The sequence below is a fragment of the Staurois parvus genome, unplaced genomic scaffold, assembly GCF_062004578.1.
Source record: "Staurois parvus isolate SC_StPar_1 unplaced genomic scaffold, SC_StPar_1.0 ptg001418l, whole genome shotgun sequence".
NCBI classification, from domain to species: domain Eukaryota; kingdom Metazoa; phylum Chordata; class Amphibia; order Anura; family Ranidae; genus Staurois; species Staurois parvus.
In genome coordinates, this window is record NW_028319214.1 from 459,210 (window position 1) to 475,582 (window position 16,373).

The following is a 16,373-nucleotide window of genomic DNA, read 5'->3' on the forward strand; positions in this document are numbered from 1 at the left end:
GCAGGAAGGAGGTGAAAGTGCCCGGTATTGTAGTGGTTAAAGTGGGTCAGAAAATGCCTGTCTCTAACATACTGTAAATAGTTTTAACTGATGCTCAATTTGGTGCATTGCAGTCATTAAAGAATTGCAGCAGTGTCTGACATAAAACAGCAATAAAAGCTGTATCAAGCGTTTACTATTCGCACAGTGCTGTCTCCACCTCTCAACTGAAAATGTGCTATTATCTCTAAATCATTAAAATAACGCCAAATATATACAGTATATAAATGGTTAGCCCTTCCGCCTGGCAGTACTAGGGTCGTTGGTTCGAATCCCAGCCAGGGCACCACCTGCCTGGAGTTTGCATGTTCTCCTGTGCCTGTGTGGGTTTCTTCCGGGTACTCCGGTTTCCTCCCACACTCCAAAGACATGCAGGTAGGTTAATTGGATCCTGTCTAAATTGGCCCTAGTATGTGTATGTATGAATGAGTTAGGGACCTTAGATTGTACGCCCCTTGAGGGTTAGGGACTGATGTGAATGTACAATATATATGTAAAGTGCTGCGTAAATTGACAGCACTATATAAGTACCTGTAATAATATATATATTTAAAGAACTCGAAATGTGTATACATAGACAATGAGAACGTGTTTAACCACCAAAAGTCCCATCCAATATTAAGTGCTCCTTCTTATAAACCATTCACCAGTGCAGTCTTAGGCTGGCCATACACTATACAGTTTTCTTTAGAAAATTGCTGTAGATTTACCAAAAACCATATAATATGAGGTCAAACCTAAACAACACTTTCAATTGTATCCAATTAGGCGGGCCCTTGCACTACACAGTTGAAGGTAAATCTAAAGAAAATTGGGCAAAATTGGACAGAAAATTGTATAGTGTATGGCCAGCCTTAATCCATATATCTTCTTCTTTGTGCTTCATGCAAAAAACAAACTTGTCAGCATGTAAGTCTCACACACTTGTGGATTTTTATCCTTAGAGGCTTTTCCAATGGTTTTCTGTCTCTGTACTCCTCTGCTGTTGTCCTTCAACTCTTTCCACCATGGCTGCGCGTCTGGTCCTCCTGGGGGTTCAAATAGATAATGGGGCAGCAAAAGCGGGAACCGCCACAGTGTAGTAAAATATTTATTGGATAAAAGAAAAATTCATTACACTCAAATATGTATGATCCAGTTGAGGTGGAGACAACTCTGTGTAGGAATAAGTAGTACATGTGGATAACCTGGTTCAGGCTGTTAATGAACAGCGGCAGTCCATAAATGCATACAGATCACTATTTTTATTATATTTATTGTTAATATTGTTATACCATAGCACAGCGAACACAAAAAAAAAAAAAGAAAACCTTGTAATAGTATTGTCGGGCTGACCCAGAACAAAGAGAAAGCATGTGACACACCGTGAAATCAGAATACCGGATCTGCATATTTGTTCCAGGTCATTGACTATGAAAGTATTGAAGCCAAGGGACCAGTATGACCTACAGGCAACTAAAATATTTTCAGGCTGAAATCCAATACAGCAGCATACTGGTTTCTTTTATGAAAGGATGCAGAACCAAATAAATCTGTTTAATTTTTGTCATATCAATAAGAGGAAAATAGGTGGGTGCAGTACACTTTAATTTCAGTCCAAAGTGAGCAGATAAGTCTGCTGCTTTATTTAACTTGGCAAGATGTACAAAGGGGAGGTGCCAAGGAGTTTGTTTCCTGCATACTTTAGTTGTACTTCATTGTGGCAATGTTTTTTTAAGAAAACTATGTGGACTGGTATAGTTGAACTTATTTTCTGAAAATACTTATTGCCTGACTGTTATGCTGATGCATGGCTACCAATAGTTTGATTCATTGACCTGGAACTATCATAGAAATGGGGAATTTTTACTTTTCTGTTGCTTCCATTTACTGCATGCTTGTTAACAGCCTGCCACTGAGAGGTATAAAAGGCATGGACTGTCAGGCAACTAGCATTTCTAGAAGGAGACCAGCAATGGCATCCTCCATATTTCTCTCATGAAAAGAGTACTGCCAGTGCAATTTCATCACAAGACTTTGAATGCTTATGGTAGATAGTACACCTTTTGACTGTATAATTACTGTGTTTAATTTATATATATATATATATATATATATATATATATATTAAACAGTATATATGGATTCACTGTATTGAGTATTGTTACTCTTAAGTGTCAGTAGGTTAAGATTCAGGAATTTTATAATTTTATATTGTTTTTCATAATTCATTTTTGACGGTTTACCTGTTAGTACATCAGGTAAGCTATACTAAAACATAATGTAGCACTGAGAATGTAAAGCATCCTAAGTTATATTTGGTTTGTATTCAGTTTATCTTCTCTGGATATTGTGAATATGACTATACCATTTTTTTCCCCATGCAGTGTTCCATTAAACCTCAGTTCTTTGGTCTCCAATGAAAGGGATGAGTTTGTTGGGAGTCCTCAAAGCCTCCATTCCAACTTCTTATCAGACCTAAAGGCTCCATTGATGCAGTCAAGCCTAAAAGACTCAGGACCTTTCAAATGGCAAGTCAGTATTTTGGGGTGTACATTTAATATCACTGATTGTCGAAATTCTCAAAAACTTTACAAATTCCAGTTAAGGGCTTGTCTGTACCTATGTGTTTCTCCTTGATGTGATTCTAAGTAAATAAATAGAACTGCATTAAAACTAATGTCACCACATTTGTTAAGACACATGTTGATGCACATCAGCTTGCATTGTAACACATTACAACCCGTGAAACACTGCAGAGCTCTCATCTTGTGGGCAGCACAGTGGCTAAATGGCTAGCACTTCTGCCTGACAGTACTAGGGTCGTCGGTTGAAATCCCAACTACGGCACCACCAGCCTGGAATTTGCATGTTCTCCCTGTGCCTGCGTGGGTTTCCTCTGGGTACTCCGGTTTCCTCCCACACTCCAAAGACATGCTGGTAGGTTAATTGGATCCTGTCTAAATTGGCCCTAGTATCTGTATGTATGAATATGAGTTAGAGACCTTAGATTGTACACCCCTTGAGGGTTAGGGACTGATGTGAATGTACAATATATATGTAATGCGCTGCGTAAATTGACGGCACTATATAAGTACCTGAAATAAATAAATAAATCTTGGTTCCTCGTGGATCTTTGCTCTATGGCCAGAGGCAGGACCTAGCTGGATATCCCTCTGCCCAAAGCTGCCTGCATACAACAAAGCAAGTGACTCTGACTGTCAGAGTGACTTGCTCTGTTAGGTCTCACTAGGCACCAGGCATCAGACCCAGGACACATCGTTTGGTAATGGTAGGTTCTTTTAATCACTTTCCATCATATTAGTAATAAAAAAAAACTTTTTGCAATTGCCTGGGAATTGCTACTTGTATGGCCTGGTTAACTAAAAGTGCTTTTCTTATCATTCAGATTTTGTCTATATGCTAGCCATACACTTGGGTAGTTTTCTGATGAATGCAACCATTTTTTTCTCTTCGGAAGGTAGATATTTATTGCTGAGACAGTAAAATACAATATACAATCCACACATTTTGTGGTATCAAAGTGGCCACTTCATCAGGACAGGTGTTAGAACACTTTAGGGGTGCAAAGCCTGTGTGCACAGCTGCAACCTAACATTTCCTGCAATTTGGAGCCAATTCATGCAGTGGGATAGGGACAGTATACTCCAATGTATCTCCCAGATATCAAATCTTCTTCATCAGACTTAGAGGAGGATATGTCAAAATACATCCAACCCATCATACATTGGGCTTAAACCTAGCCTGTATATGGGGGAAGCCACGGGGACAAAAAAAAAGTCCCTGAACACCATCCTTTTTATAACATTTTAGTAGTCACATGCCATTACCAATAGCCACATGGACAAATTTATTTTGTAGTTTCAACAAACTAGGTAGAAGCCAGGAAATCATTATGCATGTTGCCTGTTGCTAGAATGGAATGTAGCTGATTTTTTTTTTTTTTAGAAGGCATTCTTTTATAAAAATTGCTGACATTGAGCAGGGCAATCTACCACCAATAATGTTTATTAAAAAAAAGTAAACTGTAGTGATTGGTTGCATTGAAGATGTTTGAAAGTGATGAACATTGCCTGGTGTATGGCCAGCAATAGACTTGAACTGAGAGACAGCAGTAGTGAGTTCCTGTGTAGTAGAAATCACCTACATACAGTATGTAATGAGCTAATATGGCTGCATTCATGTTTACAAACTGTAGGGAGGAAAAATGGATTTCACACATTAACACACTTTGATAAGATTATTTACATTATGTTGATCATTTTGACATGTATATCTAATAAATGTAGAAAAAAGGTTAACCTTTTTAATGAGTGGATGCTAAATCAACGTTGACAGATTAGAAGTCAGGAAGTTGCTATAGCACCTGATTAGCAACATAAATATATATTCTGTATAACCCAGTTCACAAATGGTTAATTTCTGCAGCATTTTCATACATGCATGTGTTATTTTGTATATATTTGTTTTTGGTTTTTTTTTTATATATATATACAGTGGGGATCGAAAGTTTGGGCACCCCAGCTAAAAATTTGTATTAATGTGCATAAAGAAGCCAAGGAAAGATGGAAAAATCTCCAAAAGGCATCAGATTACAGATTAGACATTCTTATAATATGTCAACAAAAGTTAGATTTTATTTCCATCATTTACACTTTCAAAATAACAGAAATCAAAAAAATGGCGTCTGCAAAAGTTTGGACACCCTGCAGAGTTAGTATCTTGTACTGCCCCCTTTGGCAAGTATCTGTCAAGGTCCTACCTTTTTCCTGTGGTTGTGTTGCTTCGTGTGCTGGTGTCCATCTTGGGTTCTGCTGTGCATGATGGGAGTCCTTTTGTGCCTTCGGGTTTCTGTGGTCCATCCTCCGGAGGGGTGTGGCTGGTGACGTATGGGCCTGTGGCCCGCGCATGCTCTTTGCACTTGTGTCTTGTGTCTTTGTGTTGCTGTTACTCTGTTCTGACTCTCGTGACTCTCCTGGTATCTGATTCGGCTTGTCTTGACTATTCTTTGTATTCTCCTTTGATCTGACCCTCTGTTGCTGAACCCGGCTCGTGACCTGTGATTCTCGTCTGCTGTCCTGTACTGTTCTGTCCTGTTGTTGTTGACCCCGGCTTGTCTGACTACTCTTTTGTCTCTTCCACCAGCTACACGCCATTGGCGGCGGCCATTACCGCAGCTGAGGTGTCTCGGGGGCCGCGACCTGGTTCCTGGCTGCGTCAAGTCCATCCCCACCATCAGGGGCCCTGGTGAAGGGCAGCCTGGGACTTAGACTCCGCGCCCTGAGGGACTTTGGTCTGTGGGTGGTGGTTGTCGTCAGCCAGTGCGTTACATTGTTAGGCCTGCCTGTCCGTTCCTCAGCTCCTGCCCTGACAGTATCACAGCTTGTAAACGCTTTTTGTAGCCAGCCAAGAGTCTTTCAATTCTTGTTTGAGGTATCTTTGCCCATTCTTCCTTACAAAAGTCTTCCAGTTCTTTGAGATTTCTGGGCTGTCTGTCATGCACTGCTCTTTTAAGGTCTATCCATAGATTTTCAATTATGTTGAGGTCAGGAGATTGTGAAGGCCATGGCAAAACCTTCAGTTTACGCCTCTTGATGTAATCCCCCATGGATTTCGAGGTGGGTTTAGGATCATTATCCATTTGTAGAAGCCATCCTCTCTTTAACTTCAGCTTTTTCACAGATGGCATCAAGTTACCATCCAAAATTTGCTGAAATTTTATTGAATCCATTTTTCCTTCTACTCCTGAGATGTTCCCTGTGCCACTGGCTGCAACACAACCCCAAAGCATGATTGATCCAACCCCATGCTTAACAGTTGGACAGAGGTTCTTTTCATTAAATTCTGTGCCCCTTCTTCTCCAAACGTACCTTTGCTCATTCCGGCCAAAAAGTTCAATTTTAACCTCATCGGTCCACAGAACTTGTTTCCAAAATGCATCAGGCTTGTCTATATGTTCATTTGCAAAGTTCAAACGATGATTTTTGTGGTGAGGACGTAGAAGCGGTTTTCTTCTGATGACTCTTCCATGAAGACCATATTTGTACAAGTATCTCTTTATAGTGGAATAGTGTACCACAACTCCAGTGTCTGCGAGATCTTTCTGAAGGGATCGTGCAGTCAAACGTGGGTTTTGAATTGTTTTTCTCACAATCCTGCGAGCTGTTCTGTCTGATATTTTTCTTGGTCTTCCAGATCTTGCTTTAACTTCCACTGTTCCTGATGACTGTCATTTCTTAATTACATTCCGAACAGAGGATATTGACATCTGAAAATGCTTTGCTATCTTCTTATAGCCTTCTCCAGCTTTGTGAGCGTCAACTATTTTCAGTTTCAGTTTTCTAGACAACTGCTTAGAAGAACCCATGGTGCTGATTGTTGGGGCAAGGTCAGATGAGTCTGGGCATTTAAAACCTTTTGAGATTGACATCACCTGGTCTTCCCAGATGATGATTAAGAACAATCCATGACACTGGCAGGTTTCAGCTTTGCAAAGGGGGCAGTGCATGCTATAAATTCTGCAGGGTGCCCAAACTTTTGCAGACGCCATTTTTTTGTTTTGTGTTATTTTGAAAGTGTAAATGATGGAAATAAAATCTAACTTTTGTTGACATATTATAAGAATGTCTAATCTGTAATTTGATGCCTTTTGGAGATTTTTCCATCTTTCCTTGGCTTCTTTATGCACATTAATACAAATTTTTAGCTGGGGTGCCCAAACTTTCGATCCCCATTGTGTGTATATATATATATATATATATATAAGAGTTTTTTTAAAAGTTTTCACACTTTTTTAAACTCGATTATATAAGTGTGACAACTTTTTGAAGACCCCTCATATAATTTTATATATTTTAATCTTTTTTTTTTTTAATAAAAGTCAGTTCACAAAGATTATGGCAGGGTTTTCTGTCCTTTAGAGTGACTCAATAGAGTGCTAAAATAAAAATAGTTAAAGCAGAACTCCGGTCAAAACTTTTATATTCCAATGCAGTGCTGGCTGTGCCCACACTGCATGGGTTATATGCTTGTTTTGTCCAGGGGCTCAGGGAACAGCTGTACTTATCCATTCCGCTGGAAAACTGCGCTCCCCCACATCCAGCGGTGGACTGTTCCTGCCATCCTCATGTCCAGAGCTGGTCTATGGGTGTGATGATGTCAAGAACAGGCAATTCACAGGACAGCTAGCATGTGGGGTGGCAAGAGCGGCGAGGACCTGTCTTCCGCTTGAAGGATCAGCGGATTAGGTAAGTATTTCTTTGTGTTCTGAGCCCCTAGAAAAAACGAGCATTTAACCCATGCAGTGTGGGTATAGCCCAGTGCATGGGAAAATAATTTTGCCTGGAGTTCTTCTTTAAAAATGTGTCCCCTTCATAGCAGATATTTATTATTGGCCTGTCCTGCTTCCCATGTTGCCAATTGCTGCCATATTGCAGAAAATATGCTGCTTGAAAAAATCCTTTAAATCTGACACTTCTGAGAGTGTCTGATTCCTGGTCACCCGCCATGCACTGTGGTTCCTCCCAAAAGCCCCTACCTCACTACAGGACACAATAGTAATGTAGGGGCCTTCAGCAGGAACCATAGCACTCAGTTACTAAAAAGGACACTAACGTCTATTCGGCATCGACAGAGAAGCGTCTCAGGAAATGGAGCCACTAAAGTTATGTAGTAAAATATTGATTTATAAGAAATAAAAAGATTAAACAGCTCGTGTTTCCATAGCTCGTGTATGCATCAACCAGATTGTGTAAAGTGGCCGAAACTTATTACCCATAGAGAATCCTGATGGTGAGCTTCCAATATTGTCTCCATGGTGTTTATGTGGTTGCATGTGCTTTCCAACCATCCGTCAGTGCCACAGCCCTTCTTTGCATACAACCAGTTGCCTTGACCTTGTTTATCCTTGTACCAAGTGCCATGTAATTTTATGCGCGCTATAAACAAATGAGGACTCACTGCTTGCAGAAAGTTACGAGTGGCTCATAGCTAGCAGATAATTATCTGTGTGTCATAGTTCTAAATCAAGTTTAAAGATGAACTTCATTATTGCCAGGTCACCTAATTTCAGTATTTTCTCCTTTTAATCTATTGTCCATCATGTAGTTTATTGTTAATCATTTACCTCTCTATTTACTTGGTAGCCAAATTCATGATATGATCCTGCAAAATTAAACCACTAAATTATTCCAGATAGGAACCTAATGTGTGCATGCCAGTATGTTTTCCACAGTCTTTATCAGGTTATCTGACTAAAGTTTCATGGGTACATTTTTAGATTAAAGAGGAATGAAGACCATAAAAATAACTTATGTTAACCCATAAATAAACTGATTATTTCATAGTTCTGACATTTTATAGGACAATTTCACTTTCTGGCAAGATATTTTTTAATATTAACAAAAAAGATCTTCAAAGTCCATTATCCCACCAATATACCCACAAATTACAACTACAGAGGATGACTCGCTGGTGCACATCTAGTGGATGCAAAAAGTCAAAATAAAAACCTGGCTAAGATTCTACTCCTCAACCCAAATTCTTTAGTAAAAAAATTGGAATCCAGTGGCCAGTTGGGCACATCCACATTATATCAATCCATATAATTCTTTTATTACATATCCTAGAAAAAAAAACATTTTTTTTGTTAAACAAATGGATCTGCATATAAGAGAAATTGTTCTATGCTGCAGCCAGACTGACTGTTTTTATTTTTGTTCAAGATATAATAATAAACATAGGATAGGGGTTTTTTGCCTTCCTCTGGATCAACTGAGGGTATAGGATTGTGTATATGGTGGATTTCTATTTATTTATTTATTTTCTATAGGTTGAACTAGATGGACATGTCGTTTTTTTCAACCTTTGCACCTTTTGAATCTTCCAACCATGTCCTTAAATTATTGCATGAGAATTTGAGAACACACTTGAACTGCTGCAGATGGCGCTGTGCAATACAGAGGCCCATTTGTAAGACCAGCTAAGAGGAAAGGGGAAGCCTTGCTCATAGTAATCAGTCATACTGAAAGGAAGACTGAAATTAATTTTTTTTTTTAAATCTATATAGTGATCCCCCCCATGGCATGCTTGCCATTACCTCATAATTTTGCAGCTAAATACTGCAGGAAATAGTTCATCGACACTTTTTCTGGGATAAAATGTTGTAATTGTTTCTATAATGTTAACTCCTTCTCGCCTCCCATCTCTTTAAGAGAATCTAAATGCCAGCAGGTGGAGGCGGGCATTCCAATCATGTGACTGCTGTGATTGGCTCATGAATACTCTAGCCCCAAGAATCTGTGCAAATTACTGACTAGGTGTTTTTAGACTTCAGTTCGCTTCCAGATCATGTACCTACAATGCCCTCCTGTAAGTTAGGGATACAAACACTATCAGAGAAAACTCCTACTTATATTTTGGCAATGCTCTGTTTTGAGAAATTAGTGCAAAACCGTTTTGATGTCATAAACTTATTGAGTGACAACCTTTCTGCTCCATGTTAACTCTCTCTCCACTAAGAAATGTATAAATTCATTATTGATTAATTTAATTCATGTTGCACGGGCTTGCATTCTAACCTTGTGGAAACAACCCCACCATCCTGGAATCAATGACACCATGCAAAAGAAACGCCTTACAGCATCCCTCTATTGCCAAGATAAAACATGCAGGAAAACTTGGTTAGATTTCTGACATAGCACAGAATATGGCTCCTTCTTATAAAAATTTACACTCTCTTTAAGCTTTGCTCTTCCTTTTCCTACCCCCGCCTTTCTTTGCCCGAGCTCCTCTCCCCCTTCCTGTGTTCCTCCTCTTTTATTTACGCTGCTGTCCCCCATCTCCAGGGGGTTGCTTGCTCAGCACAGCCCTCATTTACCAAACACCTTCCATGTTTCCATGCAGAGTGAGCGCCTTCCTGTATTCACTATGCAGAAGGGCAGCTGCTTGGCACAGGACTTGGCAGACAGTGGTGAGCCTCATCTTTGTGCACTAATTGATGGTAAAGAATAATACTGATTTTGCTTATTATTGTTACTTCATAGCAAAATATGTGCTCACCAACAATGAAATTGCAACGCTTGTTAGTGGAGTCTCGACAACTTGTTGCAGATATTGAACTCAGCAGTCTCCTTTCTACCTCACACTGTGGCTCCAGCCAGGAGGTAAGTCAAAAATGGCAAACACAACTTTTTCTGTAGTGTTCACTTATTTTGGATGTAGACATTAAATTACAAACTACTTATGTTACCACTTAATTGACTGGGCTAGTAGTAACATTTTAATTGTTTAAATTCAAGAAGATTACATTTTTCCTTCATACCTTGATAAATACCCTATGGGATTTCTAGTTGAATTAATTTTTGTGCCATTTCTAGTGTTCTGACATTAGAGCGACTCTGAGAATTCAGTATGAAATCTGCCATAGAAAAACAGACCCATAAAAACCAAAATGCACACCTCATTTTGGGCTGGCAATAAATGACGCACTCATTTGAGAAAAAAAATTATTTTACATTTTGGGGCAATCTTTTAAAATTACTTTAAAAAACTAGACCTGCTATTGTACATGTACATCACAAACTGTCATCTTCGAATGTTGTTTTTTTTTTCTGGCCAAGTTAATAAAAAAAAAAAAAAAACGGAACCTGCTGAAGAAAGATTATACTCACCTGTCCCATTCATCTGTTCTTTGCTCTCTTAAAGAACAATGGCCTCTTCCAATCCAGCACACTTCCTACAGCGTTAGTTGCCTGGTCCCCTGCTGTGCTCATTGGTTCCTCCTGTCAGCCTCTATATCACCACAGTAGTGGCACAGAGAACAGTAGAAGGAACCACTGCTCATGGGGGAACTGATGGTCCTAGAAGTCCTAGATGTGAAGATTTTTCAGGCAGCCATGGCTTTTACACAGAGAGTAGATCAGAGGAACAGTTAATAGGATAGGTGAGTATAAACCCTTTTCTATTGTAGATCCATTTTTTTACATTCTTTTCAACATGAAGACAGTCTCTTTAAAGTGGAGTTCCACTCATGCTGTCAAAAAATAAGTCAGCAGCTACAAAAACTGTAGCTGCTGACTTTTAAAAAACAGCCACTTACCTGTCCCTCGGTCCCGCGGTGGGTCCCCTGAAGTCCGTTTTACTGGCCGTCCTGTATTCCAGGAGGCCGGCATCTTCAGTGGGCACCCGGCTGTGATAGGTTGCGGCTTCACAGCTGGGTACCCATTGCGCATGCGCGAGTAGCACTTCATGAATGGTCCTGTAGTCTTCTGGGACCTGTCATATGTCCCAAAAGACTACAGGGAGGGAAGGAGGACACCTTCCACTTCCGAACGCCTAGGCGATCGGACCGAAAGTGGGAGTGGGTACCTGTCAAATTCAGGTACCCGCTCCCCCCGCCCCCCCAAAGGTGCTAATCCTTAATGGGGAGTGGGGGAGCAGTCCTTAAAGCGGAACTTCCCCTTTTGGGTAAAAAAAAACACTTAAAAGACAAAAAATGACATTTACAATGTACCTGACCAGTGAAACTAGTAAAATAATTGACAGACAATTATTTTAAATAGGGTGCACGCAGCAGACTCTATGGTGATTTTGCAGTGTAGAGCTTTCCATAAGTGCTTTTCCACTCTATATGTGGTAACCTGCGTGTTTCTGTAACAAACGATGCAGGTAACCACTAGGGCACATAGAAAACAATTGTTTCTAATATATGCCCAACTCTTACAATACTACAGTGATATGTGGTGTGGAAAAATGCAGACATGATGCAATTTTCCCATCTCATCAGGCAGCACCACAGGTCACCGCTTTGAAAAGACTTGAATAGTGTGTAGATATGTACACCCTCAATGAAAAAAACAAACTATGCATTACACTGCTCTGTCAGTGCTGCCTACAAAATTATATTAGAGAAATCAAAGAAGGGTTATTAAACTTTTATGCAGTATTTCCCTGAACCAAAGGAAAGGAAAAACTGTAAAGAAAAAAAAAAGAGGGGGGTTTAAAAATGTATGTGTGCTGAAACTGAAACTACAACCTGGGAAAAAAGTACAAAATATGTTTTGAGTTGATTTGAATAATAAATCCCTTGTTGGACACTGCATGCAGTATTTTTTGCAGTCATCACACCACAAATGAAATCTGCATTTCCTGCTTGTTGCCTCAGAGGAAACTATGAGACACTATGTATATACAAGTCAATTGTATATGTGGAATGGTTTAGGCAGAGGGTAGAGGTCTAAGGAAATGATGATGGTAGAGTTCTTGCTGTTAGTTGTTATGTCTATAATATTGTCTCTATTGCAGTATGAAGCAGAATGCCCACACCAACCAAAAATTCAAGAGACTGACCGTATTGGCACTAAACCTAAGAATTCCAATAGTACATGGTAAGATTTTTAGAAACCAAATGGATCATATACCCATGTCAAATTCTAGGTGATTCTGTCTCTGGAATTCATAAAGACTGTAGTAGACACTCATTAGAAATTCAACTCCCATACATGCAACAACTGGTGCAACTTGTGACAGATTCTTCTGTCAGTGAGGTTTATATGAATCGTGATAGAATTTTCTCCTAGACAGACATTTGTCTGAAACACAGTACTCATGTGACACAATTAACTTCAACATGGAAGAGGTCTTATTAACCTCAACTTCTAATATATACTGATATGGATATCCAGTGATTTGGCAGCCATAGTGATAGACATAAACATGTCATGCATAAGAACTACCTGAACTTGTTGCATATGTTAGAAATAGCAAGAAAACTTACACAGCTTTCATGAATTTGGTGCAGAATTTTCTGACATAACACAAGAAAGGTGCTTTATTGAATTGCCCCCTATATTTTTTTAACTGCATTTATTCCAGTACTGGTTTGTGAGCATTAACGTACCTGTTCCCAACTATTATATGTATTTGGGTAGTTATAATATCTTGGGATATGGGTTAGGCAGGTTTCTGAAAGGTCACATTCTGTGCAAGGATAGACCTAAACAAGATCTGTCAATATGATTTTTATTTTACACTTCTGTCTCATGGGGTGAAGTACATGTAATACATTGTCCCATGTTACTAAGTGCTTTCTAACCCTAGTTATGAGGTTGAACTTGCCCCCCTTCCACACTTGCTGTGACCAATCCAACAACAGCTATAAAAGAGACGGCTGACTATGCAAATTCAAGAGGCAGAAGGGAGTGGCCAAGCTTTTGACAGCACTAGGAAGTGTTAAAATTTGCATACTAGTGTACCCCTGTTATTTGAGGCTCCTTGGATACTTGGAGTCATCTAAAGTTAAGCCATGCCTATATTTAATCTTGTGGCCACTTTAATATTATTATATTGACATGTGTACTTTAAAGTTTGTCATCTATATTTTTTTTCTCTTTTCTTAACAGACCTAGACCTTTACTTTATTCCTGTTGTTAAATAGTCACATTCTTGTGATGAACGAAGAAACTTGTCATGTTGGGCATTATTGATATATGTCACCATAGAGGTTTTTGTTTGCAGAAAAGATTGCAATGGAGATATTCTACTATTTCTACTATTCTGAAGCATACAATACATCAATCCTTTATTAAACATTTGCATTATTTGTGTATAACCCATTGTTACTGCTATACTGTATCATTAACCTATTTAATTTTAAAACTGTACCAAAGGCTTGGACCAGTATTAAAAAAAAATGATAATGAAATGCAAAGCTTGATTATTTTCAGAAATCCTTAGCAACACTTTTTCTGTGGATGGGTAATATGTACACTTTCTGAGCCAGGACACAGTCTTAACACAGTCCTATAAAGTGATTCTAAAACCAAGGAAAAAAACTAAACAATATAAACCTTCCTAAATATATGTATTGCCTATGTGTGCTGTTAGTTTTAAAAATAATGGTTTCCTTTAAAAGCACTTACCTAGTAATCCTGGCATTACCAGGGTGTCCTCCTTCCTGGTGGCAATGATCTTTAGTCTCTATGAGCTTGCAAAGTGTGCATGCTCCCCTTTTGGCTAAGTAAGTAAAATGTGTATAACTATCCATTGCTTACTTTCTAGGGGTCACATGTTCTCATCCTGGCCCAACTGGGGGTGGAGCTATTACAGGGGGCAGAGCTATCATTTAGCTATTACAGCCCTCCCTTCCAGGCCATTCAGAGTGGAGTGAGTCAGGGATTAACTCCACCCCCTAGGAGGATCAGATGCCTGATTGGCAGTGCACTCTGCTCTGAACTGCCTGCAAGGGGAGGATGTGTGATAACTGAAGTGACCTCACATGTCACAGGACAGATGACACCCTGCGGCTCAGCTCCACCCACTATCAGCCCATTCTGCAATAAAACTAGAAAGAGCGAAATACGTACAGTATATGGGTACCCGTTTAACTGCCAAGGGATTTTTTTTTCCTTTCTCAAGTCCTTAGATTTACACAGCTTTGCCATACAGCATGTCCCTGTCTGGCAGTTTAAAGGATCTGATTGTTTTCTTCTGTAAATAAGTAATGTTAGAGGTCTTGTTCCTCTACCAACTATGACTGGACAGTGAAAGAAGAAGCAGCAAGCCAATGAACATCTTTAGATGTCTCCTTTTATCAGTATATTCACTGTTAGCACTTCAACACTGCAGCACAACTGGCTCCTTGTGCTGCTTCTCTCTTTTCTAGTCTGAAAATTCAACTTCAAACATTATTTCTCAACCATCATCACATGCTCCTCAGAATTGTTATTCGTCACATTTCAATTGGAAAGGAAAAACTATTTAATTTTTCCAAATGGTATGCCATCACTCTCCTTTGCATTTAAAGCTAGAAAATAAAACCCAGGCTTCAGCTTGGCTAGGGCCTAGCTACATACTCATCTACATGTTCAGTTCCACTTCAGGTGTCTTGCACATGGATGCCTAAAAACACATTTTAGGCATTCAGGCATTTTTTTTAAACTGATCTAAATTTAGTGCATTGTTTCTTAATAGGCCTATGCACACAGGGGCATACACTTGTACTGTGTATACATAGATCAGTAAAAAGAAAATGCAAAAATCTGTATTGCTGGACAGTATTTTATGCATATAACGCAACTCTAAAAAGGTTAGAAGAATTTTTAATCATGTGTATGAACATTTAATATTCAGCCTATTTTAATGGAAATTTTACAGATGAAGTTTCTGCCAGGAATCTGATGTTCATACGTGTGCAAGTACCCTTAAAGAAAATATATATAGCATCATTTTAATCAAGCGTATATACAAGTAGTACAGTCAGGTCCATAAATATTGGGACATCGACACAATTCTAACATTTTTGGCTCTATATACCACCACAATGGATTTGAAATGAAACGAACAAGATGTGCTTTAACTGCAGACTGTCAGCTTTAATTTGAGGTTATTTACATTCAAATCAGGTGAACGGTGTAGGAATTACAACAGTTTGCATATGTGCCTCCCACTTGTTAAGGGACCAAACGTAATGGGACAATTGGCTTCTCAGCTGTTCCATGGCCAGGTGTGTGTTATTCCCTCATTATCCCAATTACAATGAGCAGATAAAAGGTCCAGAGTTCATTTTAAGTGTGCTATTTGCATTTGGAATCTGTTGCTGTCAACTCTCAAGATGAGATCCAAAGAGCTGTCACTATCAGTGAAGCAAGCCATCATTAGGCTGAAAAAACAAAACAAACCTATCGGAGAGATAGCAAAAACATTAGGCGTGGCCAAAACAACTGTTTGGAACATTCTTAAAAAGAAGGAACGCACCGGTGAGCTCAGCAACACCAAAAGACCCGGAAGACCACGGAAAACAACTGTGGTGGATGACCGAAGAATTCTTTCCCTGGTGAAGAAAACACCCTTCACAACAGTTGGCCAGATCAAGAACACTCTCCAGGAGGTAGGTGTATGTGTGTCAAAGTCAACAATCAAGAGAAGACTTCACCAGAGTGAATACAGAGGGTTCACCACAAGATGTAAACCATTGGTGAGCCTCAAAAACAGGAAGGCCAGATTAGAGTTTGCCAAACGACATCTAAAAAAGCCTTCACAGTTCTGGAACAACATCCTATGGACAGATGAGACCAAGATCAACTTGTACCAGAGTGATGGGAAGAGAAGAGTATGGAGAAGGAAAGGAACTGCTCATGATCCCAAGCATACCACCTCATCAGTGAAGCATTGTGGTGGTAGTGTCATGGCGTGGGCCTGTATGGCTGCCAATGGAACTGGTTCTCTTGTATTTATTGATGTGACTGACAAAAGCAGCAGGATGAATTCTGAAGTGTTTCGGGCAATATTATCTGCTCATATTCAGCCAAATGCTTCAGAACTCATTGGACGCCGCT

At 39.4% G+C, this 16,373-nt stretch overlaps 1 protein-coding gene across 7 annotated transcripts in view; it reads left to right on the forward strand.

Moving 5' to 3' along the window:
• CCDC62 (coiled-coil domain containing 62) overlaps window positions 1–13,741 on the forward strand; it is a 32,022-nt gene extending 18,281 nt beyond the window's left edge. For 4 of the 7 annotated variants that reach the window (XM_089661978.1, XM_089661977.1, XM_089661976.1 and 1 more), the window contains 4 exons: window positions 2,406–2,553; window positions 10,083–10,202; window positions 12,343–12,425; window positions 13,440–13,741. In XM_089661978.1, coding sequence (XP_089518104.1) covers window positions 2,406–2,553; window positions 10,083–10,202; window positions 12,343–12,425; window position 13,440 — 352 coding nt within the window. In that variant the 3' untranslated portion in view covers window positions 13,441–13,741. Of the gene's footprint in view, window positions 1–2,405; window positions 2,554–10,082; window positions 10,203–12,342; window positions 12,426–13,439 lie in introns of those variants that run through there. The other 3 variants (XR_016308330.1, XM_089661980.1, XM_089661979.1) reach the window with 3 other exon arrangements.
• Window positions 13,742–16,373: the final 2,632 nt, after the last annotated feature.